Here is a 25,723-nt window from a genome sequence, read left to right on the forward strand (position 1 = left end):
GTGGTATAAGAGTCTTACAGTGGCTGAACTGCATAGTTCAGAAAACCTGGACAGAGGGACGAATTCCCGATGATTGGAGTAGAGCTCTCATAGTACCCATATATAAAAAGGGAAATAAAACTGCATGTGAGAATTACAGAGGTATTTACCTACTGAGTGTTCCTGGCAAGATCTATGCAAGTATACTTGAGAAACGATTGAGAAGAATTGTGGAAGAACAAGCTGGATTCAGGTCAAATAGAAGCTGTCAGGATCAGATATTCACTTTACGATAAATAGTCGAGAAAGCATGGGAATATAACAAAGATCTGTATTTAAGTTTTGTCGATTTGGAAAAGGCATATCACATGGTGCCAAGAGAGAAGTTATTCAATACACTACAATTATATGGTGTTAATGGGGTGTTATATCAAGCAATACTTAAGTCTTTATTTGAGTTGTAAGTCAGCAGTTAGAATTGAAGGAAGTACAGGAAGATGGTTTAATGTTAAATCTGGTGTGAGACAATTATGCACATTATCCCCTCTGTTATTCATTATCTATATGGATCACATTATGAAGGAAAGTGGCATTAAACATGATATCAAAATTGGAGATGTTAATGTCAGCTCTTTGCTTTATGCAGATGATGTTATACTTCTAAATAAATCCACTACAAGTCTGCAAGATTCTCCGACTAAATTGAATAGCTCTTGCAATAGATATGGATATAAAGGTCAGCAATAAAAAGACAAAGACAATGAAAATAGGCAGAATCATTGAAAATGTCAACTGTGTAGTGAATGGAGAACCTGTGGAAGAAGTAAAACATTTCAGCTACTTAGGCACGCTTTTTAGTGAAGATGGTAAATTAAACATGGAAATAGACAACAGAATCAGCAAAGCTGGTATGGTGGGAAGTCAATTGAATAAATTCATATGGAATAAGACAGAAATTAGTCAGAACACTAAATTAGCTGTATATATACAAGACAGTGTTCAAACTAGTTTTAACTTATGGATCTGAGAGCTGGGTCAGAAGTAAAACACTTGACCAAAGACTAGAGACCGCACATATGAGTCCTGAGAAAGATTATAGGCATGAACAGATAGCATTAATGGCAATATCATATTAAAAACGAGGATATTAGGAAAGAACTTGACATAGTCAGCATCCAGGAATGCATTAGCAGATCTAATCTCAGGTTTCATGGTCACTTAAATAGAATGGGAGAGGAATGATTAGCAAAACAAGTGTTCTCTGCCAGGTTGGCAGGGAAATGACTGAAAGGAAGACCAAGATATATGTGGATTGATATGGTAAAAAGTGCCTTAGACAATAGAAATATAAGACTGATTTGGAGGAAAATTGTAGATAGGAAGTTAGTAATGGTGTAATTTTTTTCATGTAGTACTATCATATCCTGTACACCCCTTGAGGGTACATGGCAGGAATTTGATGATGAGCAAAGGCATTTGACAGGATGCCACATGATAAGCTGATATTTAAGTTGCAGCATATCGGTTTGGATGTCAGGTTGGTCAACTGTATTCAGGATTGGCTGTCCGATAGGTATCAGAGAGTTGTGTATGGTGGGGCAGTTTCAAGGAGCAGAGGGTTACAAGTGGGGTCCCACAGGGCTCAGTACTGGGACCTATATTGTTTAACCTATATATCAATGACATTGTCAGTGGATTGCAAGGGAATATTCAGTTGTTTGCAGATGATGTGAAGCTGGGATGGATTATTAGTAATAGTGCAGATGTGGTGACCCTTCAAGACAATTTGAATAAGCTGCACATAAGGGTAAGTGATTGGGGTGTAGATTTAATGCAGCAAAATGTAAGGTCTTGAGGTTTGGGACATCGACGGGATGCTGCATACTCTATTGGTACTATACTGGAGGATGTAGGGGGAGACAAGAGATCTGGGGTTGATGATTGATATAAACCTGAAATTCAGGGTACATATTGCAAAGGTGGTGAAGGTAACACAGAGGATGGCTGCAATAATGAGAAGGACGCTGACCTGCAGAGATAAAAGAGTTATCATCCCATTGTATAAGACACTGATCAGACTACATATTGCAAAGGTGGTGAAGGTAACACAGAGGATGGCTGCAATAATGAGAAGGACGCTGACCTGCAGAGATAAAAGAGTTATCATCCCATTGTATAAGACACTGATCAGACCACACTTGGACTATTGTTCTCAGATTTGGTCCCCAGGATTTGAAGGGGATAAATTAACTGCGGAAAGGGTACAAAAGTGGATAAAAAAGACAGTTTCAGGACTGTACAATGTTAGTTACGAGGATCAGCTGGGGGAATGTGGACTGCAGAGTTTGGTGGATAGAAGAAGGAGAGGTGATATGATTGAGACTTTTAAACTGTTGAGAGGTGGTTACAGGGTTGACGCTAGGGAGTTCTTTCGCGTAGTTGAACAGCAGGAAGGAGTGATGACAAGGGGGCCATCCCTGGAAGTTATGAAAGGAAACTGTGAGCAAGAGGGTGACGAGTAGTTTCTTTGCATGGAGAGTAGTTGAACCATGGAATGCATTGCCTGATAGAGTGGTGAGAGCGAGAATGGTCAATGAGTTTAAGGAGTGGTATTATAGACTTTGTGTTTCCTAGGAAAGACCTCCCACGATAGTCTTTTGACTCCATGGAGGCCTGAATAATAATAATAATTTTTTTTACAGAATTCTTACAAAAAAAAAAGTAAATAAATTTTACCCTTGAGCCATGACTACCTACTGGTTTAATTAATGACTAGGAAGTTAAGTCATCATTTGTGGGAGGGGATTAATTTTGAACTATTAATTGAACTAACTTACCCCTCATTTCTTTCAGTTCGATATGGTGAGGTGCCAGTTCTTTCATCTACATCTCTTGCTCCAAATTCTCTATCAGGAAATTGTGTTCTCTCACCATGCACTGGACCGTGATGCTGCATATTACTTCTACTGATATGGGTGTGATCGCTTCCAGGCAGATGTGAAGTGGAATCTCTACAGGGGAAAAAAAAAATGATAATAAATCTCATTGAGATTTTCTTTGCATTTCTAAAAATATATAAATCTTGCACTTTGTTCTTATTCACATAACACATTCACAGTTGTTTAATTAAAAGTATACATTTCGTTATTAGATTCCAGGATTTATCAAGGCAATCAATGACCTGCAACTGTTACTTATTCACTTTTAGAGTCTTGACATCTCACACTATTTTTGACAGAATTTTTTTTTTATAGATTATATGACCTACTCTCAATCACTACAAATCCGAACCACAGCTTTGCTGATGATAGCACATCTTCATTCATCCTACTCCTTTGACAAATCATGTAATTCCAAGACATCTCTTACATCAAGATCATATGAAACACTGATCTCCATTCCACCTTCAGTGTGGCAAGAATAACCTGGTCACCGTAAATGCTACCAAAATGCAGTTCTACCTTTAAGGGATCTCAGTTCACCTTCCTCAGTAATATACACATCACCAGACAGGATGAACTCTCTCTCTCTCTTTGAACTGACATTTACCTCCAGCCTCACCTGCACAAACATCACATCAATTGGTTTCTCAGCCTCTTAAAAATTAGGCATTTATTTCCACTCAAGACTGCTACTTTACTATGCCCACCCAGCTATTAACCTAATATAAATCCATCTTAGAATATTGTTCACACATTTAGGGTAGTGCACCTAAAATCTCCTTAAAAATTCCTGATGCTGTCCAGAGGAAATCCATTCAGCTCATAGATAACCCTTCTCTCACAGACTCATTTCAACCGCTAGCTCACAGATGTGTGTCTCTTCTACAGGTACTTTCACAGTTACTGTTTCAGTGAATTGGCAAACATTCAATCTGCTTGCTGTTGGGCCTGTTAAAACAAGACAAGCAGCTGCTCAACTCCCTATTCCGTGTGATTGCAAACACACTGAATCTTCTCCTCTTCCTCATTTATTCTATCTACCTCTGTCCTCTGGTTCAGAGGACAGTGTGTGTGTGTGTGTGTGTGTGTGTGTGTGTGTGTGTGTGTGTGTGTGGAGGGGGGGGGGGGAGCATCCATTTGAAATGTTTACCTGACATTGCTCACACGCAATGTCAGGAAAACATTTCAAATGGATGCTTCCAGTCAGACTTGATCAGTTGTTGAAAGATGTTTGCAGAAGCTAGACTGTCTTCTGGAAAAGTGGATGTTATTGTTTCTTCCCAGAAACCATAAAAGATGACAGTTAAGCATTTTTTTTTTCAGACTCTTGCACAAACAGCTAGTCCAAGCAGTTGGCCAAGAATTTATTGGGGATTTTGGATCCTTCTCTGGTTTAGGAAAGCAATTATTAGTTTGATTATTATTAGTTACTATACTTGATTTACTAAAAGTTTTGATGTAACTCTTTCAAGTAGTACTAACTTCGTATCAATAATTTTCTCCAAATTAATCTGTCAAGACTCCAATATTATCAGATCTTATATTTCTGCCTTCTAAGGCACTTTTACTGTATCAATATACCTACATCTTAGTCTTCCTCTGGATTTTTCACTGGTTTAAAAATTCAGTTAGCAAAATTCAACAAGTGATTTTGCTAACTGTTCCTCTCCCATTCTGTTGAAAAAACCATACCACCTGAGTTCCTGAATGCTAACAATGTCCAGTTTTTTCCTTATATCACCATTTTTAATATGACTACCACTGATGGCATCTTTTCAGCCCTCTAATCTTTCTCAGAACTCTCATATTGGTGGTCTCCAGTCTTTGATCAAGTGTTTTATTTCTAATTCAATTCTCAGATTCATAAGTTAAAACTGGTTTGAACACTGTCATATATATACAGCTAGTTTAGTGTTTTGAATACTCTTATTCCATTCAGTTGACTTCTTACCATACCAACTTTGCTAATGCTTTTGTCTATTTTCCTATTTAATTTACCATCTCCACTAAAAAATATGCCTAAATTGCTGAAATAGTTTACTTGTTTTAGATTCTTCATTCAGGATGTAGGTTGGTGTTTTCAATGTTTCTGCCTACTTCCATTATCTGTCTTTTTATTGATTTTCATACCAAATTTATCACAGCAGTTATTCAATTTAGTCAGGGAATCCTTAGCTTACTGGATTTATTTAGGTGTATTGCATCATCTACATAAGGTAAAAATTTTGATATCAGGTTTAATACCACTTTCTTCATAATGTGATCCATAAACAGTCAAGATTACGTGCATCCTTATCTCATAACTGATTTAACATCAAACCATCTTCCTGTACCCTCAACTCTAACTGCTAACTTACAACTTAAATTTAGATCAACAAAATGCCCTTTTTACACCATGCTGTTTAGCATCACTAGCAAGGATGACATGTTCTGTTTTATGTCAGCTGTCTTCTCTGCCTCGAAAATTCTTACACTTCTTCTTGGGAGAGCCTTCTATGGGATCACAGACGCAAATAACTTTTGCTGTCCAATTGCCCATTTTGAAATCTGCCCAAATAACTATTTCAAGTTGCTGACCTGGTTAGCCAAGTGGTTAGAATACCCATATACTCTCTAACAAACAGGCTACAGGTTCAAATCCTGCTGTAGCCACAGATGTTTGATTGCTTTAGTTGGGAGATGAATTTCATTGCTCTCTGTGAGACCACTTGCCTGTTTATTGGAGGCCTGACACGGCTTAAAAAAATTCATTGTTTAGTCTCTAGTGCAGGATTTCTGGACTATGTAAAAAATACATAAAAAAACATAATTAATAAAAAATATTAGACATATGAAGAGCCAAAGGCTTCAATTCAGCGACATATAACTTGTTTAAGTTAAGGGATATATATCCCATATCGTTTCTTATCCGAATAAGAAACTCAAAGAGTTTCATGCCGAATATAGTAGAAACTATATAAAGTTCGGCATGAAACTCTTTGAGCGTAAGCAAATACCTGGATACTGCAGCAACTGACCCTTAAGGTAGTGCAAGCTGAAGCAACTCATGTCTAAGGTGGAGCAAGCTCCGATCACTGTTCTTGGTATTTACCCATAATGTGAACTTAGCTCCTAGGAGCTGTATTACTGTTCTACATTATGAGAGAAGGTGACTACCCAGACCGGTTTCAACCTTTACTGAGGTCACATCAGTGAGTAGGTAGACCTAGTTAATATCAAGTTTGTAGCGAACAGAACTTATCACCCTTCTATGAGTATTGCCGAGAGGTGTCCTAATAAATTATTAGACATATGAAGAGCCAAAGGCTTCAATTCGGCGACATATAACTTGTTTAAGTTAAGGGATATATATCCCATATCTAGCCGAATAAGAAACTCAAAGAGTTTCATGCCGAATATAGCAGAAACTATATAAAGTTCGGCGATTCCAAGTGTAAGCAAATACCTGGATACTGCAGCAACTGACCCTTAATAAATATACTCATCGAAGGGTGATAAGTTCTGTTCGCTACAAACTTGATATTAACTAGGTCTACCTACTCACTGATGAGACCTCAATAAAGGTTGAAACAGGTCTGGGTAGTGACCTTCTCTCATAATGTTGAACAGTAATACAGCTCCTAGGAGCTAAGTTCACATTATGGGTAAATATCAAGAATAGTGATCGGCGCTTGCTCCACCTTAGACATGAGTTGCCTCAGCTTGTACTACCTTAAGGGTCAGTTACTGCAGTATCCAGGTATTTGCTTACGCTTGGAATCGCCGAACTTTATATAGTTTCTACTATATTCGGCATGAAACTCTTTGCGTTTCTTATTAGGCTAGGAAACGATATGGGATATATATCCCTTAACTTAAACTAATAAAAAATAAAAAACCTTAGGCCACCCATGATATAAATGTATCATGTACATGTGCACCATAGGTTTACAGAAAAAACTTTTGTGGGTGGGATCTACATAAAAAAAAAAAAAAAAAAAAAAACTTGGGCGTTGAATGCTATCGCTACTTCTTCCTTTACCCGATTTCTATTGCTGGAATAAAATATTCTATAATCATCTCACCTATTTTAGGTCTTCTCTTTCTAAATAAAACCAGATGATGTCCATGCGGGGGTACCTCTACAGTTCTGCCAGTTCAACTTTTCAGTCGATGCATCTTATGTTACTAATGCTCATCCTCAATTCTGGTAACAGAGTTTGTACCGGTAACTGACTTAACTGCACTGATTTTTCCTTAGAAAAATTTGTGTGTGAGGGGGACTTTGTTTATCTCAGCAGCAACCCCAGCTAGCAAGCTAGCATAAAATTTTATCATAACCATGGGGATTGTTTCTAGAGTCACAAATTGTCAGTCCATCCTCATTCATTCAATATCCACTGGATACCTACTAAATAAACTATTTGTTATTAAAATAAAATGTTATTTTAATAACAAAACATTTGTTATTAATTTCATTTTACCATGCATATTTTATACATTCCTTTACACAGATTTATAACACAAAACCACAAACAGCTGACATCAAATTTATCTGCAAGTGAAGAGCAGCAAAAATTAGTAGATACTCTAATTTGTTCTTTGCATCATAGCCACTATATAAAATTAAATGAACTGCTAGACAATTCTCCATAATAAAAGTTTATATCACAGCATGCTCTATGTTCAGTTTTTTATATCAGCATAACCACATCAGTAGAAAGATCATAGAAATTCAGAGAATATAAAATTAGTAGAAAAGAAACTCAGTTTACCACTTCATTTAGATCCTAGTACAAACCACATAAGTCTTTTACAACCAAACAATTCAGCCAACTGAAAGTTAATGAAATGATATTTCTTGGGAATAGAAGGTAAACCAGGAGAATATTTTTAAGTGTTTCCTAATAATGAAAGGCTATATGCCTATCATACATCAGTGCTATGGGCAAGCTAAGGAATTTTATCATTTTTTTGTATTTTTTATTTATTTTTTGACCAGAAATTCTGCTCTAGAGACCAAACAGAACTTCTCAAGCCACTCTGGGCCTCCAATAAGGCAGGATTCACCTCCCACCTAAAGATAATCACAAACATTCATGTCCTAGGTGGGATATGAATCCACAGCCTGTTGGATGGAGAACAACTATGTTACTACTTGGCCAACCATGATGCTGATAAGAAGGATGATCTCATCAATCTACAGAACAAATCCCTGGAATAGGGCTATGCACTGATAAGAAAAAGTAAACACTGTCACCTCTATATCAAGCAGAGGAGGCTCAACTAACACCACAAATAACAGGTTGCAAAATATATGGTCATTCTTGATATTTCCAAGGCATTTGATTGAGTCTGGCATTGTGGACTTCTTACCAGGCTACCATCTTATGGTATATGGATTGCCAACTTCCTCTCCAGTGGATAGTTTTCTTTTAATCAGATTTTTAAATCAATGCTGGTGTACCTCAGGGCAGCTCTTTACTTTCACCTACTCTTCCTCTTCATACATAATGACCTTCTCAATAATTTTATTCACAGCTTTGTGATGACAGTATTCACCACTCCTCTTTTGCATTTTCAAAACCTTATAGTGCTCAGACACTTACGGATCTTCTTTACCTGATGCTTTAAACACTGATCTTCTTGCCATTCTCAAATGGGGCGAGGATAACATAGTGAATTTTAATGCCATAAAAACACAATCTTGTCATTTTCCAGAATGAAAAGACCATGCCTCACTCCCTCCTTCACTTTTCATAATAGTCTGCCAGGATCGTTTTTTTCCATCTTAGGTTGACTTTCACATCTACCCTATCCTGGCACAAAAACATCAAGGTTCACAGCCTCTTCAGAGTCAAAAAAAAAGTTTGGTATTATTTTTCATTCCAAACATTACTTCCCTCCTGCTCAACTCATGATACTTTAAAATATTAATTCCTACATGTGAGGGTGGTAGACCTAATAACTTCCCTCCCAGAATGCCTAACTGTAATCAGAATAGAACAATTCACCCGATCGCACCTCTCTTTTTGATTTCCTTCACTTTCTCATAGATGCACTTTTGCTGCATCATGTTTTTTATATCAGTATTTCCATGGGAACTACTCCATTGAACTGGTCACTATCATTCCTCCACTTTCCTCTAATCATGAATGAACATGAGCAGCTGCTCGTCAATACACATATACAGTTTGACTTCAAACTTATCAAACCAGCTTCTCATCCTCCTTTATTCTTTATGCTTCTGGTATTTGAAACAGTTTTCCCCAATGATTCCAACCCTGAGGTCTTCAAGAAGCACATCAACAAATTCCTTTTTTCTTTCTAACCATATGCCTACACATTACATTACTGTATCATAGGTCTTGGGACCTCTTATGCATGGGCTGATATAAAAATAAAATCAGTGGTGTAAATATATGGGCTAAGCAGAAATCTGTTCATGTTTACTGGATAGCTACAGGTTGCAGTTTTATAGGAACATATAAAAAAGCTATTTCCAAAGAGCAACATATATGGAATGAAGTAAAAGAAATTGATTTTATAGATTTGAAATTGGACAGAAATGCCTAGCATCTGCTCATGTTCTAACAGGTTTGAGGGAAGATAGAATAAAGGCAACCAAGTCAGCAGAACACAGTACATGAAAATACCTATAGAAGATTTATAATACAGAAATAGAAAGATTCACTTTATAGTCTGTGAGACAACAAGAAAGAGGAGTCATCTATTAACTGGAATCTCTTCTAGATAGCATCGAGCATTCTTAGAGGTTTCTGGTGTGCATACACTAATGCACAAACAATATTTTAAATTCAGATAGGTTTGGGATTTATGTAGCTTAAGAAATATTATCTTGAATGGAAAAGAACAAGTATTTTGGAGGCTAAAGAGTAAGTACCAAGAAGAGAAATCATCCTCTTTTTGCTGGAGATGCAATTACCAAATGAAAGGAGAAGTGAAGTGAAGTGAGAACTTTCTTGCAAAAAGTAGACTGCATTCTGGGCAGCAAAACGATGCCATCCTCCTTCCACTGAAAAATGACAAAGATCATAATTTAAGGCATTGTTACAGATGATCAAGAAGCCTGGAATGATTGTATATACACTATAACCATCTATCAAAAGACAGATGAATGGAGTGTACCATCAGCATAAGATTTGAGATTGATGAGAGGTAATTTATATGGAATGTAAAGAAGGAAGAGAGCAAGGTGAAAGTACAGACTCCAGGAGTGCTCCAATACTTGCAGGGAAATAATTTCATGAGATGAAAACCATCTATCATGACCTAAGAGAAAGCTAGCAACCCAGCTGCAAAAAAATAAAAGACATGTCATAAAATGGTATCTTGCTGAACAGACCTCTATGTCACATTTAATCAGAAGCACCAGAAATGTCAAGAGGCTATATGAGTTTATCCAAACCTTTCTATGGCTTGTGTCCAAAGATGAGTGGCAATGGCTAGGTGATCTGATGTGGACTGAGAGTGGAAGAATCAATACTTCCAATCAGTAATTAGCTTGGCTGGCTAATTATTAATAAATAAAGTTCATTCATGACCTTCCCATAATTTTAGAGAAATAAGAGAAACTGAATTTGTTGATTTTTTTTGAAATAAGCTGATCATAGGCCTCCTTCCTTTGTTCCATAGATAGGATGTTGGATGAAAAAAAAATTAGAGTTTTAATTCTGGAGCAAAGCTTTAGGCAGAATAAGGGAGGGACAAATACCATGCCGGAAAGCTTGTTAGCTTCAGTTTATTCAGGATCAGACAAGGCATGCTGTCAGTTCTGATAATTTGATGTGCCATTCATATAAGCAGAAATAAAAGAAGAAAAACAATTTTAGGAATAAGTTCAGCCTTATCTTTTGGTGATGTCATGATATCATCAGCTTCAAGTCCTTTGATAATGCAATGGAAATGTGACCTCTGGTCCTTTCTTTGATTAAAGCAAGTTTCATTTGGTTAACAAGTAAATTATAACAGTTGTATAACAGTTGAGTGTAAGAATGTATATAATGTACCCGAGCCAGCACTAAGGACAAAAAATGGGAATGGGACATTTAGAATAACACATCAAGATAGGGGTGGGACAAAGGGATCACTGCATTTCATGTATACTAATGCCAGGAGTATTAGGAACAAGAAGGAAGAATTTTTGGCCTTGATTGGCTCTTCCTGGCCGCAGGTTATTGGCATTAGTGAAACATGGCTGACGGAAGATGATATAGTTAGTGGGATAGAATGTGTAGGTTATAATGTGTTTAGGAGGGAGGACAGAGAGAATGGGGGGAGGGGTATTATTGATGATAACTGATGAACTGCAGCCAAGGAGAATTGAAGTTGCATCGCAGGATAGTGAAAGGAGCTCATTTGAGGCTATTTGGTGTGAGACTGAGACTGGCAGAATAAAATATACAGTTGGGTGCTGCTATAGACCAGGTGATGGAATAGATGGTGGAGATAGTATGCATATGGAAATTGATGAAATGAGCGGAAGGAGGGTAATTATTATGGGGTATTTCAACTATGGTAACACTGATTGGAAGGAGGAGAGGACACATGTGAGGAAGGAAATGGATTTTATTCAATTATTAAGGGATAACTATCTGAGACAGCATGTAATTGAAAATACTAGGAGTGTTAGAGTGCTTGACCTGATAATAGCATCTGAGAATTTGACTGTAATGAATATGACCATGTTGCCACCTACTGGTGAGAGTGATCATAAGGCCTTGACTTGGGAGGTGGCTAAAGGTGTCGAATTTTCGATTCAGACAGGGTATATATGGAATTACCATGCTGGCAAGCATCACAAGCTTAAGAGATTGCTTGGATCAGTGCCATGGCATGTACAACTGCAAGGGCTGGATGTCGATAGAGCATGGGAAGTGGTCAAGGAGCATTTACAGGAGGTTATGGCTGATTGTATACCTAGGGTCCGAATAGTAAAACAAGTAGGGGTTAAATGGATGAATAACACCACTAAGCTTGAGCTGCAAAAAAAAAGAAACAACTGCAGAGGGAATTTAAAGAAAGGGGTTACCTGCAGGCAAACGAACGGTATGAAGTGCAGGCGAGAAAGGTAACGAGTGTGGTAAAAAAAGCAAAAGCGGATTATGAAAGGAAACTAGCTATGCAAGCAAAAAAGAATACCAAACAGTTTTTTCAACATGCTACAAGTAAAAGGAAAAAACTGTACATGGCAAAATGATTTTAAGGAATGACGATGGTAAGGAAGTCACTGAATCAGTCAATATAGTGGAGTTACTGAGCACGCACTTTGCAAAAGTATATCATCCAGGTGGCGACATTGAAAAAATGAAGGAACCATTAGTTTATACGGGAATTGTGTTGAATGAAGTGGAGGTGAATAGTCTATTACAGAACCTTAATGTGAATACATCTGTGGGATTGGATGGTATACCGGCACGGGTCTTGTGTGAAGCGGCTAAGGAATTATCAGTGCCCTTGACCATGTTGTTTAATCTGAGTCTGGGTCTGGTTTAGTCCCGAAGGTGTGGAAAGAGTGGAAAATAGTTTCACTACATAAAGGAGGATCCAAGACTACGGTTGCAAATTACCGACCAATCAGCATATCAGGAGTCGTTGTCGAGGTCTTGGAGAAAGTAGTCAAGGGAAAAATACAGGAATGGATTGATCAAAATGAGATACTGTACAGGGGACAGCATGGCTTTGTGAAGGGTAGATCATGCTTCAGTAACTTGCTCAAGTTTTATAAGAAAGTGATGGCTGAACTGGATAGGGGTAATGGGTTTACAGTGATACTGCTGGACTTGGCAAAGGTGTTTGACAGGATACCACATGGAATTCTAATTCGTAAACTACAACATATGGGAATGGATATAGAGTTGGTGAGATGGATAGGTGGGTGGTTGATGGAGAGATATCAAAGAGTAGTTTATTCAGGAGTAGAGTCCAAAAGATGGCCTGTGACTAGTGGTGTGCCGCAGGGTTCTGTTCTTGGACCACTGCTGTTTAATCTGTTCATTAACGATATAGGGAAGGATCTAAGTGGAACAGTTCATTTGTTCGCTGATGATGCAAAGTTGGGTAGGGCGATAGTGAATGCAGAAGATGTCAAAATCTTGAAGGATGACTTGGATAGATTGGAGTTCTGGGCTAAGGAGAATGGATGTCAATTTAATGTGACAAAATGTAAGGTTATGCATTTTGGGGTGAAAAGATTAGCAGCAATATACCACATTGGTGGAACTGTACTCCAGGAGATTGATGAGGCCAGGGACTTGGGAGTGTTGGTCGATAGGGGAGATGAAGTTTAGGGGGCACATTGCAAAAGTAGCTAAATCAGCTCATCAACTCACTTGGTTGTTGAAAAATACCTTGACGAGCAGAGACAAGCAAGTTATTGTACCTCTGTACCGAGCCTTGATAAGACCTTATCTCGACTACTGTGCCCAGATTTGGTCACCTCTGTTCCTTCTTGATGAGGAGGAGGAGGTGGAGAGGATCCAGAGGCGAGTGACTAAGATGATAGCAGGTCTATGGAGTGAACCATATGAGAACAGGTTGAAGATTTGTGGGGTGCAGAAACTGGTTGATAGGCAGAAAAGGGGAGATATGATTGAGACATTCAAATTGCTAAAGGGATTCTATAGGATTAATTCAGAGGATATTTTTGAGATCAGGACTGGTGGTGGGAGAACTAGGGGACACCTATGGAAGCTGGGCAAGAGTGTGGTTAGCAGGGGTGTTAGAGTTGGGTTCTTTACTTTTAGAGTGATAAATGAGTGGAATAAGCTGCCAGAGTCTGTTGTGGGTGCTATCATGGTGATAGCACCCACAACAGTTCAAGGCAAGGTATGATAGATATTGTGAGAATGTCGTACAGTTGTGTGGACATGATGTTTAGGGCCTCCCTCGATGAGTCTAAAGACTCCCTGGAGTCGCCCGAAATAATAATAATAATAATAGACAAGAAATCATATTCTTGTTCTAATTCTTTACCCAAGCATAAGTAAAAGTTTGCACATGGCAGAGCAAGTGGAAAAAGAGTATAATTCATTTTCCAATTGTGTCCACATTCTATTTTCTGACCATTGTGGATGGCATGTTCCATGTGCATATGGGTTGTGGTATTTGCAACCTGCCTATGATATTACACAAAGGCAAAAAACATAATTACTAGAGTCTATAAGAACAATGTTATTGTAGTCCTCAATACCAGTAAATGCAAACAGAAAATGAACATGTTGCTCACACCATGTTATTTACAAACCTCTAGAAAACATTAAAAATAATGCTTTAAAATGTTACCTCTTGACTCCTTCAATTAGTTTAAAACTTTAACCTTCCCACCATATATACACTTTACTTAAAATTCATAAACCCAATAATCCTCTCTCTCTCTGTCCTACAGCAAATATTATGGACCCTCCCTCCTTTAAATTAGCCCATTAACTAAATCTTTAACCCACTTTAATGTCCATACCTCATCTTATATTAAAGATTTTATCTACTTCAAATTTTTAATCCAAATGTTAGTTTTAAGTGAGATTGCTCTCGCGGTCAGTTTTGACACTACTTTTTTAATCACCAATATTATCATTTTTGATACTCTTCCTTCACTTAAATATCTCTCCCCCAATAGCATTGTTTTTGCAATCTATACATCTTCCTTCACTTGGAAGTAACTGGAAAAAACACTGTTATACACACACACACACACACACACACACACACACACACACACACACACACACACACACACACACACACACACACACACACACACAGAATTGAGTACAGCCATGGGCTCTCTCTCTCTCCTCACCTACCCACTTTCTATAGGGAGCATTTTGAAAAACATGCTGTTGATACCACTGTCCTCAAACTTTCTATCTGGCTAAAATACATTGATTATGTGTTCTCCATTGGCCATATGGTTGGGAGACATCTTTTCTCTTCCATCTTAACAGCCAGATTTCAGTTCATTATAGAAAAAGAAAATAACAGTCTGTCCTTTCAAGACACTAATCACACATCTTTCCAATGGATTTATGTATGTATGACCCTAAAAGTTAATATATGCATCTATCCATGTGAGTCGATTCTTATATAAAATTTCCCATCATTCTGCTGCGTCTTCAATAATATGTTACCATTAAAACCCTTTTTAACAGCTTCCACACCTCTGTTCCAACCAAGCTTCCCTCACAGCTGCACTTTCCTTTATTCACCATATACCTTCCTATCCAATGGCTAAAATAACAAAAATTTTAACCAACTTTTTCATCACCTCAAATCTCTCTCAACATACAAATTATAGTAGTACTATTCCCAGAGTGCTTCATAAAAAACAGCCAGAACTTTAAAGATATATAATCTCTGCACTACTTTCAAACATCATATGAAGCTGGCTGCAATTATCTGCTCTCCTAAGGATTAGCTCTCTCCCATCTTCATCTCAGGTATATACAAGCTCCTATACGCTTGCAACTGGTCTTATTATGGACAAACTGAGAGATACGCTAACATCCATCTTGAAAAAAAAAAAAAAAATATATATATATATATGTCACATCACAAATATGGTCACTCAGATTTAAATGACCATGAAGTGGACACCTTGCACAGATTCAAACGGGGTGGGAGGAGAGATTACTATATTTCACCATAGCATAGAATATGCAAATATGACTTTTTTTTTTTTTTTGAACCAGCATCAAATTTAAAAATCAAACCAAATCTAAATAAACATGGCTATGTGAAACTTCCCAAAATTTTGGCAACAGTAATTCTTAGACATCCCATCCAACAGACAAGGCAAGACAAACTACTAACATCCACAGAAAGTGTCCCTCTTAGAACTAAGCTTCTAATCTAACTTCTCCCACTTTGTGTTTCTGTGTGTATTATAATTTTTATATTGAATCCAGATGATATATTTGTGGCAGATGAAATATTGAAACTAGTAAACAACCTGTAATTACTTAAGTGTGCTGTTTTCATGCCATTAATCCTAAAGATGAGAAATAATTCTAACTGGAATAAAGGCCTTCATCTCCCATTCCACTCAAAATCTCTTATCCATGCCATAGTTCTCTGATAAGTATGCAAAGGCCTATTTCAAGAAAAAAAAATTCAGCATATTGTAAGTGGTGTGAGACAAAAACAAAGACTCCAGCTTTACTTTCATGTCTGCACTGTAGCTTGTGGTGTGTTGAAGAAGGAGAAACCAACATTTGATTTTGAAAAGGATAAACTAAGCCTTCTGGTTCCTTTCCAGAGACAAATGGACACAACATCTGCCCTCTCCATGCATCTACCTTTGGATGTGAACCTAGAATCTTTTCCAATATTTGAGGGCATAGAAGTAGAAGAAAGGAAGAAGTCAATACTAACACTATACTCTTCTGGCATGATCTGGCAAGTGTGGGCAGCAAAAGATTTATAAACTAACACCAGATTCAGTCCTGTGTACTATTATCTAGCAGCTAGCCTGCAAAATTGTTTTGCTGCTATACCCTCAAAACAGGAGAAGGTTCTGGATCCTTAAAATATTCTTACCCACCTATTCCTGAATTCTCTCTCTGACCAACTTTACAAACTGAGATACTGATTTTATTATACACCTGGGGAGAATTCATGACTAAACAAACACACGTAATAACCACAGTAATAAGTTTAAATAAGTAAATATTTCATCCAAAGTATCTTAGAACATTGTCAGTACGGTTAATTCAAACAATACTAGGAATAACATACAGTTAGGATGCATGATTACAATGGAATCCCAATACGTGTGCAGTAGTGTGTTATAGAATTAAATTAAAATATATCTGGAGGGAAAAAAAAAAACTATTAAAATAAGATAACATATATAAAGAAATTATTTAACACAATTTTTATGACAATTTCCCATACGTTAGGAATAGCAAGAACATCGTTACGGTTTAGATTTGGTCTGTGAAGTAGGGCTTCAGCACTATATATAAACGTTCGTGTTTATATAAAGATCTATGTAAAAGTTTGGACTTTTCCCAATGGATCCTATGGTTTGGATTTTCAATACCATGTTGAGAGAGGCCAGATTTCTGTGGTTTTAATAAGACAGATATGGTCTTGATGTTCCGAAATGCATTTCTGAACAGATCTACCTGTCTGTCCATAGTAAGACAATTTACAGGACCATGGAACCTCGTACACATCAGGTAGCATCAAAAGTGAGAGCTTGTCTTTAGGAGAAGGTAACAAGTTATAGATAAAACATAATAAAAACATAATCATCACCAGAGCTGACAAGGGAAATACCACTGTGGTTCTAGATACCAAATGAATTGGTATCTGTGGAATGACCGAAAAATGAATTTACTACTCAGAGATTGAAATATTTATGCCAAACTTCATTATGATCCTACAAAAGGACAGCTCAAGAAACTGAACAAATTACTTGATGAAACCACTTCCTTAGATGAAGAAACAATAAAAAAAAAAAAAAAAAAAAACTCAGGACATACTATGCTAGACCTCCAAGAATATATGGCCTACCTAAGCTTCATAAGAATAACGTTCCACTCAGAACCATCGTGGATTCTATTAGTAGCCCAACATACAAGTTATCAAGATTTTTTTCTAACCTTCTCCGTCCCCACATAGACCACTCAGCCTCATCAATTAAAAATTCCACAGAGTTTCACACAAAAATAAAAGACATTCAACTATTGGAAACTGACATGCTAATTAGCTTCGACATTGTCTCCCTCTTCACTAACAATTCCCGTAAGGAAACAGTAGACTTGTTAACTCAAAAATTTCCTTCTAATATTGTTGAATTATTCAAATTTGTTATTACTTCACTCGGAAAGAAAAAATTTACAAGCAAGAGGAAGGAACAGCAATGGGATCTCCCTTATCGCCAAACTTAGCAAACCTGTTTCTAGAATATCTTGAAGAAAAAATTTTCACGTTTAAACCCAAACCAAAAATTTGGTTACGATATGTCGATGACGGCTTTGCTGTCTGGGGTCATTCTGAACAAGAATTATACCTGTTTCTAGATAAAATAAATCTTCTTCACCCTCACATCAAGTTTACGCTAGAAAAAGAATCTACACAGGGTATCTCCTTTCTAGATTTACACATCCAGAGAAAAGATGGCTCCATCTCCACTTCTGTTTATCACAAGCCGACATTTTCAGTCGCTACATTCACAATTCTTCTGCTCATCATCCATCTCAAAAATTTGGCATCATTAAATCATTAGTAATCAGAGTACACAGATTCTACCACTCTGAAGAATCTCTAACCCAAGAATTGGAAATAATCAAAAATACTGCCATGCTAAATGGATACAATCTTAAAACAACTCAAAAAATCATCAGTCACTTCCTCACACATCAACCTAGACAAGAACAAGTCCATAGGATTCCCATACCTTATGTAAAAGACATCTCCGAACGTCTTTAAAAAATTATGAAGAAATACAAACTTGCTACTACCTACAAGCCCATCAACTAGATCTATAACTTGTTACCTTCTCCTAAAGACAAACTCTCACCTTTGATGCTACCTGGTGCATATGAGGTTCCATGCTCCTGTAGATTGTCTTACTATGGACAGACAGGTAGATCTCTTCAGAAATGCATTTTGGAACATCAAGACCATATCCATCTTATCAAACAGCAGAAATCTGGTCTCGCTCAACGCAGTATTGAAAACCCAAACCATAGGATTCATTGGGAAAAGTCCAAATTTCTACATAGATCTTTATATAAACATGAACATTTATATAAAGAAAGTGCTGAAGTCCTACTTCAAACACGTTCTTGCTATTCCTAAAGTATGGGAAATTGTCATACAAAATTGTGTTAAATAATTTCTTTATATATGTTATCTTATTTTAATGTTTTTTCCCCCTCCAGTTATATTTTAATTCAATTCTATAACACACTACTGCATGCATATTGGGATTCCATTGTAATCATGCACCCTAACTGTATGTCATTCCTAGTATTGTTTGAATTAACTGTACTGATGATGTTCTAAGATACTTAGGATGAAATATTTACTTATTAAAACTTATTACTGTGGTTATTAGGTGTGTTTGTTTAGTCATGAGATACTGATTGGTCTATAATTTGTTACCTGCAGTCTTAGAGCATCCTTTCATCAAAGAACATTATTTTGTCCTTCATGCTCTTCGTGCAAAGTTATTCCTTAATTTTGTATTTCACAAAAATGTGCAAGGGTTTGCAATGCCTCTGACCAGGCTGTATAAGTCTCAATCCTTGGGACTTTGCAAGAGCTGAGACTTAAACAGTCTAGTCAGAGGCACTGCCAGCCCTCTTGCATATTCTCATGAAAAACAGAATTTAGAGGCAATCAGTTTTGTAGAATTGTGAACTGGGGCCAAAATTACAAGAGAAGGAATTGAGTAGTCTTGAAAAAATAATCAAATAGGGAAGGACTCCTGGAAAAAATGGAATTCAAGTGGATTATTGATATTCGAAGGGGAAATAGTGGTTGATTATCTCGAAAACTTTTCAAACTTTGTTTAACGCAGACAAAAATCTCAGAAGTATGGAACAATGCATTAAATAATTTATATAAAAAAATATGTGAAAAAGAAAATATCAAATGTTATAGACTCATTGGCTTATTATAAGCAGTATACAAAACATTTAAAAAAGTACTAAATAATAAAATAATGCATTAGCTTCAGTATATAAAATCATCAGTGCAGGCATTTAGATGTAATTGCAGTACCACTGTTCACATCCACAGTCAGACAAAATATACCAAAGAGAAACGAATATAATAAGCCTCTGTTTTGACCTTTGTGAACTTTAAAAAAAGCCTCTAACTCCATTAAAATAGCTATCCTAGAATCACTGTTAAAATAGTATAGAAGAAATAATGAAACCTTTTAATATATATTTACACACACACACACACACCACCTTCAATAAACTACATAAAAATAAAGTGAAATAGAGGAATAAGATAGAGAGATATATCTCCAAAACTAGAGAGGAAGTTTTTTTCTTCATGAAATGGAGGAATTAAAATTAATGGATATATTCAGACTTATCTGTGTTTTGCTTATATATTTAGGCAGAAAATAAACATATAGAAATAAAATTAAGAAAATTAGCTCAAGTGTTCAGTCAAACCGGATTGAAGATAAGTTTAAACAAAATAAAAGTAATGATGAATGACAATTCAACATGAACAAGTATTACAATTGAATGGAGAAAGTGGAGAGAAAAGTTTCATTTTATTGGGAGAAATCAAAAAATCAGATGGACAGCTTGTGAAGAGGAATGCTTTTAATCAATGTATCTTACCTATAATTATATGTGGTAGGTGAAACCTGGAATTTAACTAAAGACATATAACACAAACTGAAATAGAGAACTGAATGGAAATTATATGTTTGGATGATGCTTAGGCAGATCCTCCGATCCAATAAGATCAAGAACAGATATACATGATATTCATCATCATCAAATTCCTGACATTTATTCTCAACGGGTGTACAGAATATGATAGTACTACATGAAAAATTTACATCATTATTAACTTCCCACTTACAATTTTCTGCCAAATCAATGTGATACCTGTCAAAGTTATAACATTGTCAGATCTTATATTTATATATCGATCTTCTAAGGCACTTTTTACTGTATCAATCCACTTATATCTTCGTCTTCCTCTGAGTCTTTTCCTGCCAACCTGGCAGAGAACACTTGTTTGGTTAATCTTTCCTCCCCCATTCTGTTTAAGTGACCATACCACCTGAGATTAGCTCTGCTAACACATTCCTGGATGCTGACAATGTCAAGTTCTTGCCTAATATCCTCGTTTTTAATATGATATTGCCATTGATGCCATCTGTTCACACCCCTAATCTTTCTCAGGACTCTCATATCTGCGGTCTCTAGTCTTTGGTCAAGCGTTTTACTTCTGACCCAGCTCTCAGATCCATAAGTTAAAATTGGTTTGAACACTATCTTGTATACAGCTGATTAATTTACAATCTTCACAAAAAATCATGCCTAAGTAGCTGAAATGTTTTACTTGTTCTATAGGTTCTCCGTTCACAATGCAGCTGATATTTTCAATGCTTCTGCTATTTTCGTTATCATTATCTTGTTATTGCATACCATATCTATCACAACAGTTATTCAATTTAGTCAGGGAATCTTGCAGACTTGTAGCGGATTTATTTAGAAGTATAACATCATCTGCATAAAGCAAGGAGCTGATATTAACATCTCCAATTTTTAAATCAGTTTTAATACCACTTTCCTTCATAATGTGATCCATATAGATAATGAATAACAGAGATCCTTGCCTGACACCAGATTTAACATTAAACCATCTTCCTGTACTTCCTTCAATTCTAACTGCTGACTTACAACTCAAATAAAGACTAAGTATTGCTTGATGTAATGATCCACTGACACCTTACAACTGTAGCATTTTGCATAGTTTCTCTCTTGGCACCTTGTCATATGCTGTTTCCAGATCGACAAAACTTAAGAACAGATCTTTGTTATATTCCCATAACTTTTCAACTATTTGTCATAAAGTGAATATCTGATCCTGACAGCCTTTATTGGGCCTGATTCCAGCTTGTTCCTCGTAAAAGCTTCTCTTCCACAATCCTTCTCACCCGTTTCTTAAGTATACTGGCATAAATCTTGCCAGGAACACTCAGTAGAGAAATACCTCTGTAATTCTCACATGCAGTTTTATTTCCCTTTTTATATATGGGCACTATGAGAGCTCTACTTCAATCAACAGGAATTCATCCTTCTATCCAGGCCCTCTGAACTATGCAGTGTAGCCATTGTAAAACTTTTATACCTCCATAGTCGAGCATTTCTGGTTTAATATCATCTACTCGAGCTACCTTTCTACATTTCAGACTTTTGATGGCTTTTTCTACTTCAAGTATGGATATGTATTCCTGATTGCATGCCTGGTCAGTGTTTTTGTCACTCTGCTGTCATCACTGCTGGTTTCATTTAGCAATTTTTCGAAGTAATTACTTCATACTTTAAGGATATCTTTTTCTCCAGTTTTCATATCACCTTTATCATCTCTAATTCCTTTAACAGCACTCTTTCCTCCATTTCTGAGCTTCTTCAACAACCTCCAGAATATCTTGCCACCATCTAGATATTTATTTTCTATGTTCTTACCAGAGTCTTCCCATGACTTTTGTTTAGCTAGTTTTACACAGTTTTTAGATTTTTTACATTTGTCTCTGTATTCTCTAAGAGCACATGCTGACTTATTTACCAGCATGTGCTCTTAGAGAATGTTTTAAATGTTTTCTTCAGAACGTGCCACTGAATCTCCAAGGTTTGATTCTTGTTCTCAAACTCTTTCATTTTTTCTTCAATAATCTTTGTATATTTTAGTCTCCATCACATCTGAGAGCTGCTCAACTTTTATTCATTTTAAAACTTTCTTACATGTTCTTCTTTTCAATATGAAATTCAATTTAATCCTGCTTAATGAGGATCACTTCCAATTTCAAATCCTCTGTACAGTCCTCGTGTCCTGTACCAGAGAGAAAACATCACTATCAACAACAATATAATCAATGAGACTTTTCTTATTCCTTGTTTAAGAAATCCATGTGAATTTGTGCACATTTTTATGTTGGAACATGGTGTTAGTAATAACCAATGTCCTGAGCAGAAATCCAACAAGTATTCATCATCATCATCATCAAATTCCTGCCATGTACCCTCAAGGGGTATACAGGATATGACAGTACTATATCAAAAAAATTACATCATTACTAACTTCCTATCTACAATTTTCCTCCAAATCAGGCTGTTACTTGTCAAGACTCCAACATTATCAGATCTTACATTTCTATCGTCTAAGGCACTTTGTACTGTATCAATCCACCTATATCTTGGTCTTACTCTGGGTTGTTTTCCTGCCAACCTGGCAGAGAACACTTGTTTTGCTAATCTTTCCTCTCCCATTCTATTTAAGTGACCATACACCTGAGATTAGATCTGCTAACGCATTCCTGGATACTGACTATGTCAAGTTCTTTCCTAATATCCTCGTTTTTAATATGATATTGCCATTGATGCCATCTGTTCATGCCTATAATCTTTCTCATGACTCATATGTACGGTCTCTAGTCTTTGGTCAAGTGTTTTACTTCTGACCCAGCTCTCAGATCCATACGTTAAAACTGGTTTGAACACTGTCTTGTATACAGCTAATTTAGTGTTCTGACTAATTTCTGTCTTATTCCATATGAATTTATTCAATTGACTTCCCACCATACCAGCTTTGCTGATTCTGTTGTCTATTTCCATGTTTAATTTACCATCTTCACTAAAAAGCGTGCCTAAGTAGCTGAAATGTTTTACTTCTTCCACATGTTCTAAATTCACAACACAGCTGACATTTTCAATGATTCTGGCTATTTTCATTGTCTTTGTCTTTTTATTGCTGACCTTTATATCCATATCTATTGCAAGAGCTATTCCATTTAGTTAGAGAATCTTGCAGACTTGTAGCGGATTTATTTAGAAGTATAACATCATCTGCATAAAGCAAAGAGCTGACATTAACATCTCCAATTTTGATATTGGTGGTGTTGGAAGTGGGCGGTAGATGGCGTTGATGGAGATGATTCGTAGTAGTAGGTTAGGTGTAGAGAGAATTGTAGATGTCCTCCCACGATGAGTCTTCGGACTCCTTGGAGGTATCAGGAATAATAATAATAATAATATCAAGTTTAATACCACTTTCCTTCATAATGTGATCCATATAGATAATGAATAACAGAGGGGATAATGTACAACCTTGTCTCACACCAGATTTAGCATTTAACCATCTTCCTGTACTTCCTTCAATTCTAACTGCTGTCTTACAACTCAAATAAAGACTAAGTATTGCTTGATATAATGCCCCATTGACACCATATAACTGCAGCGTATTGAATAGCTTCTCTCTTGGCACCTTGTCATATTCCTTTTCCAAATCGACAAAAACTTAAATACAGATCTTTGTTATATTCCCATGCTTTCTCGACTATTTGTCGTAAAGTGAAGATCTGATCCTGACAGCCTCTATTTGGCCTGAATCCAGCTTGTTCTTCACCAAGCCTTTCTTCCACAATTCTTCTCAACTGTTTCTCAAGTATACTTGCATAGATCTTGCCAGGAACACTCAGTAGGGAAATACCTCTGTAATTCTCACATTCAGTTCTATTTCCCGTTTTATATATGGGTACTATGAGAGCTCTACTCCAATCATCGGGAATTCATCCCTCTGTCCAGGCTATCTGAACTATGCAGTGCAGCCACTGTAAGACTTTCATACCACCATAACTTCAGCATTTCTGGTCGAATATCACCTACTCCTACGGCCTTTCCACATTTCAAGCCTTTGATGGCTTTTTCTACTTCAAGTATGGATATGTATTCCAGACTGCATGCCTGGTCAGTGTTTTTTACCACTGTGCTGTCATCACTGCTTGTTTCATTTAGCAGTTTTTCAAAGTAATTACTCCATACTTCAAGGATATCTTTTTCTCCTGTTTTCATGTCACCTTTATCATCTCTAACTCCTTTTACAGCACTCTTTTCTCCATTTCTAAGCTTCTTCAACAACCTCCAGAATATTTTGCCACCTTCTTGATATTTATTTTCTATATTCTTGCCAAAGTCCTCCCATGACTTTTGTTTAGCTAGTTTTACACACTGTTTAGCTTTCTTACATTTGTCTCTGTATTCTGTAAGAGTAAAATCTGACTTATTTGCCAGGAACTTTTGATATGCTTTCTTCTTTTCCTTCACTGCCTCTTTAACTTCCTGTGTCCACCAGGGAGTTCTGATTTTTTTATCCTTGCAAACAACCTCACCACATGCCTCTCTGACAGAATCAATCAATGTTTTCTTCAGAGTTTGCCACTGAATCTCCAAGGTTTGATTCCTGTTCTCAAACTCTTTCATTTTTTTTTTTCAATAATCTTTCTGTATTTTAGTCTACAGTTCACATCTGAGAGCTGCTCAACTTTTATTCGCTTTAAAACTTTCTTACATGTTATTCTTTTCAATATGAAATTCAATTTTATTCTGCTCAAGACTAAATAGTGATCACTTCCAATTTCAAATCCTCTGTACACTCTGGTGTCCTGCACCAGGGAGAAAACATCACTATCAACAATAACATAGTCAATGAGACTTTTCTTATTCCTAGCCTCTTCTCTCCATGTGAATTTGTGCACATTTTTATCTTGGAACATGGTGTTAGTAATAACCAGTCCATGTCCTGAGCAGAAATCCAACAGATATTTGCCATTATTATTAGCTTTGCTCTTTTCTCCAAATTTTTCCAAAATATTTTTGTATGTCTGACAGTGTTTTCCTACTCTGCTATTTAGATCCCCAACAAGGACCAACTTTTCCTTTTTCATTATGTCAGTTGCTTTTTCTAAAGCGTCAAAAAATTCCTCCACTTCTACCTTAGTAGAACCTTCTGTGGGACCATAGGCACAAATAAGTCTCATTGTCCAGTTCCCCATTCTCATATTTGCCCACATTACTCTACTTGAGACTGACTGCCATTCAAGAAGATTAGCCTCGTATTTTGTGTTGAATACTATGGGTACTCCTTCTTTTCCTTGATTGTCATTGCCTGAATATAACATTTTGTATTTATTGCTCAGAAAGATCTCACTAGTTTTGGTCTTTTTTTTGTTTCAGTCACCCCTATTATGTCAATGTGGTACTGGTATCCAACAAGTATTTGCCATTTTTATTAGCTTTGCGCTTTTCTCCAAATTT

General features: G+C 36.6%; 1 protein-coding gene across 3 annotated transcripts in view; it reads right to left on the reverse strand.

Moving 5' to 3' along the window:
• The window catches only part of LOC150107043 (uncharacterized), a 312,429-nt gene that overhangs the window by 139,584 nt on the left and 147,122 nt on the right, over nucleotides 1-25,723 (reverse strand). For all 3 annotated transcript variants that reach the window (XM_090393400.1, XM_090393401.1, XM_090393399.1), the window contains exon 6: nucleotides 2,817-2,990. In XM_090393400.1, coding sequence (XP_090249526.1) covers nucleotides 2,817-2,990 — 174 coding nt within the window. The remainder of the gene's footprint in view (nucleotides 1-2,816; nucleotides 2,991-25,723) is intronic.

This window comes from Typopeltis vanoorti, chromosome 5 (genome assembly GCF_054136105.1).
Source record: "Typopeltis vanoorti isolate ZY-2024b chromosome 5, IOZ_Tvanoo_1.0, whole genome shotgun sequence".
In the NCBI taxonomy this organism is placed as follows: domain Eukaryota; kingdom Metazoa; phylum Arthropoda; class Arachnida; order Uropygi; family Thelyphonidae; genus Typopeltis; species Typopeltis vanoorti.